The 1,340-nt window shown below is 38.2% G+C and overlaps 1 protein-coding gene across 1 annotated transcript; it reads right to left on the bottom strand.

The window, feature by feature from the left end:
* Positions 1 to 77: 77 nt before the first annotated feature.
* On the bottom strand, positions 78 to 1,277 carry LOC107682913 (acyl-coenzyme A synthetase ACSM3, mitochondrial-like). Its single transcript, XM_016479028.1, has 4 exons — positions 992 to 1,277; positions 640 to 741; positions 409 to 536; positions 78 to 347 (listed from the first exon to the last, which is right to left on the bottom strand). The coding sequence occupies exons 1-4, from the start codon at positions 1,043 to 1,045 to the stop codon at positions 140 to 142; spliced, it is 492 nt and encodes a 163-aa protein (XP_016334514.1). The 5' UTR covers positions 1,046 to 1,277; the 3' UTR covers positions 78 to 139.
* Between the last annotated feature and the right edge of the window lie 63 nt (positions 1,278 to 1,340).

Below are 1,340 nucleotides of genomic sequence, written 5' to 3'. Positions count from 1 at the left end.
AAAAAAAAATATATAATTATAATTTGGAATAAACAGTTTTGTATTACATATGATAATCTTAGTTACAATTTTATATCAACTACATACAAAATCTTTTGCGCTGCATACTTAAACACCATTTAAATGCATCATAAGCACTCTACAGATAATTCTGGTCTTCGAAGTTATGTAATTTTTGCCTAATTCTAAGGTCACCACCCTGCATGTATCCTTCATGGAGATGGCAATCCCAGAATGCATTGCCTACCTCTCCTCGAACTGGATCAGGGCTGCTGACCACAGCAGATTCTGCTACGGCTGGATGCTCTATCAAAGCGTTTTCCACCTCAAATGGACCAATGCGGTACCTAAAACACACAACATGAGATTTAAAAATTTGACATGGTTATGGGAAGCAGAATTCCGTACCCTGCGGACAGGATGACATCATCAGCTCTGCCGATGAACCACAGGTATCCTTCATCGTCCATCATTCCCCTGTCACCCGTCAGGTAGAAATCGCCTCGGAGACATTCTGCCGTGCGCTCTGGCTCCCCCTATAGGATGAATTTAGATCAATACGTTTAACTAGTGCAACTCGAGCTCAAGAACGTTTCTGTTCGTACAGACTCCAATAATATGTGAAAAAGGAAAACGTACTGTATACTCTGTAAAAAGAGAGAAAGGCCTGTCTGGTTTGACTCTGATGCCGAGGTCTCCCTCTTGGCCTTGTGGCACAACAGAACCATCTTCATCCACCACCTTACACCAAAATAGTCCACAGTTCACCTCACAGGAAAACAAGCCAATCCATCAGATGAAACAAAACAATGTACTACCTCAATTGCTTTTCTGTAAATTTTTGTAATTTATAAAACTGAATCTTTTTATTTTTATGTAATTATTATCTGTATTATTACATCTATATAGTTATTATTAATATGAAGCCAGTAAGGACAACAATCAACTATTATTATACCCAGTTTAAACCCTGGACAGACTGTTACTGCACCTGAACATCATATCCTGGTGATGCCTTTCCAAAAGATCCTGGTTTGATCTTCATGCCTTTGAATGTGCCTGCTATTAAAACCTAGGTGGAAAAAAAGAGATATGACCTATCTTTGCTTGACAGCACACAAGACTATGCTTATATTTATTCTCTGTGCTTCTATAATGAATCTGTGACCATATCATAGATGAAAACAGATGCTAATTAAGGACCCATTTTCACTCATGTCTATAATGATCCTATAAAACCTGATTCAAGAAAAGCGTTTCAGCTGTTTAAAGGAATAGTTAACCCAAACTTGAACATTTGCTGAAAATGTACTCACCCTCAGGCCATACAAGATGTAGAT

The sequence above is a fragment of the Sinocyclocheilus anshuiensis genome, unplaced genomic scaffold (genome assembly GCF_001515605.1).
Source record: "Sinocyclocheilus anshuiensis isolate Anshui unplaced genomic scaffold, SAMN03320099.WGS_v1.1 C32717562, whole genome shotgun sequence".
In the NCBI taxonomy this organism is placed as follows: domain Eukaryota; kingdom Metazoa; phylum Chordata; class Actinopteri; order Cypriniformes; family Cyprinidae; genus Sinocyclocheilus; species Sinocyclocheilus anshuiensis.
The sequence above is the reverse complement of the archived record's forward strand: the minus strand, read 5'-3'. Positions and strand labels throughout refer to the sequence as shown.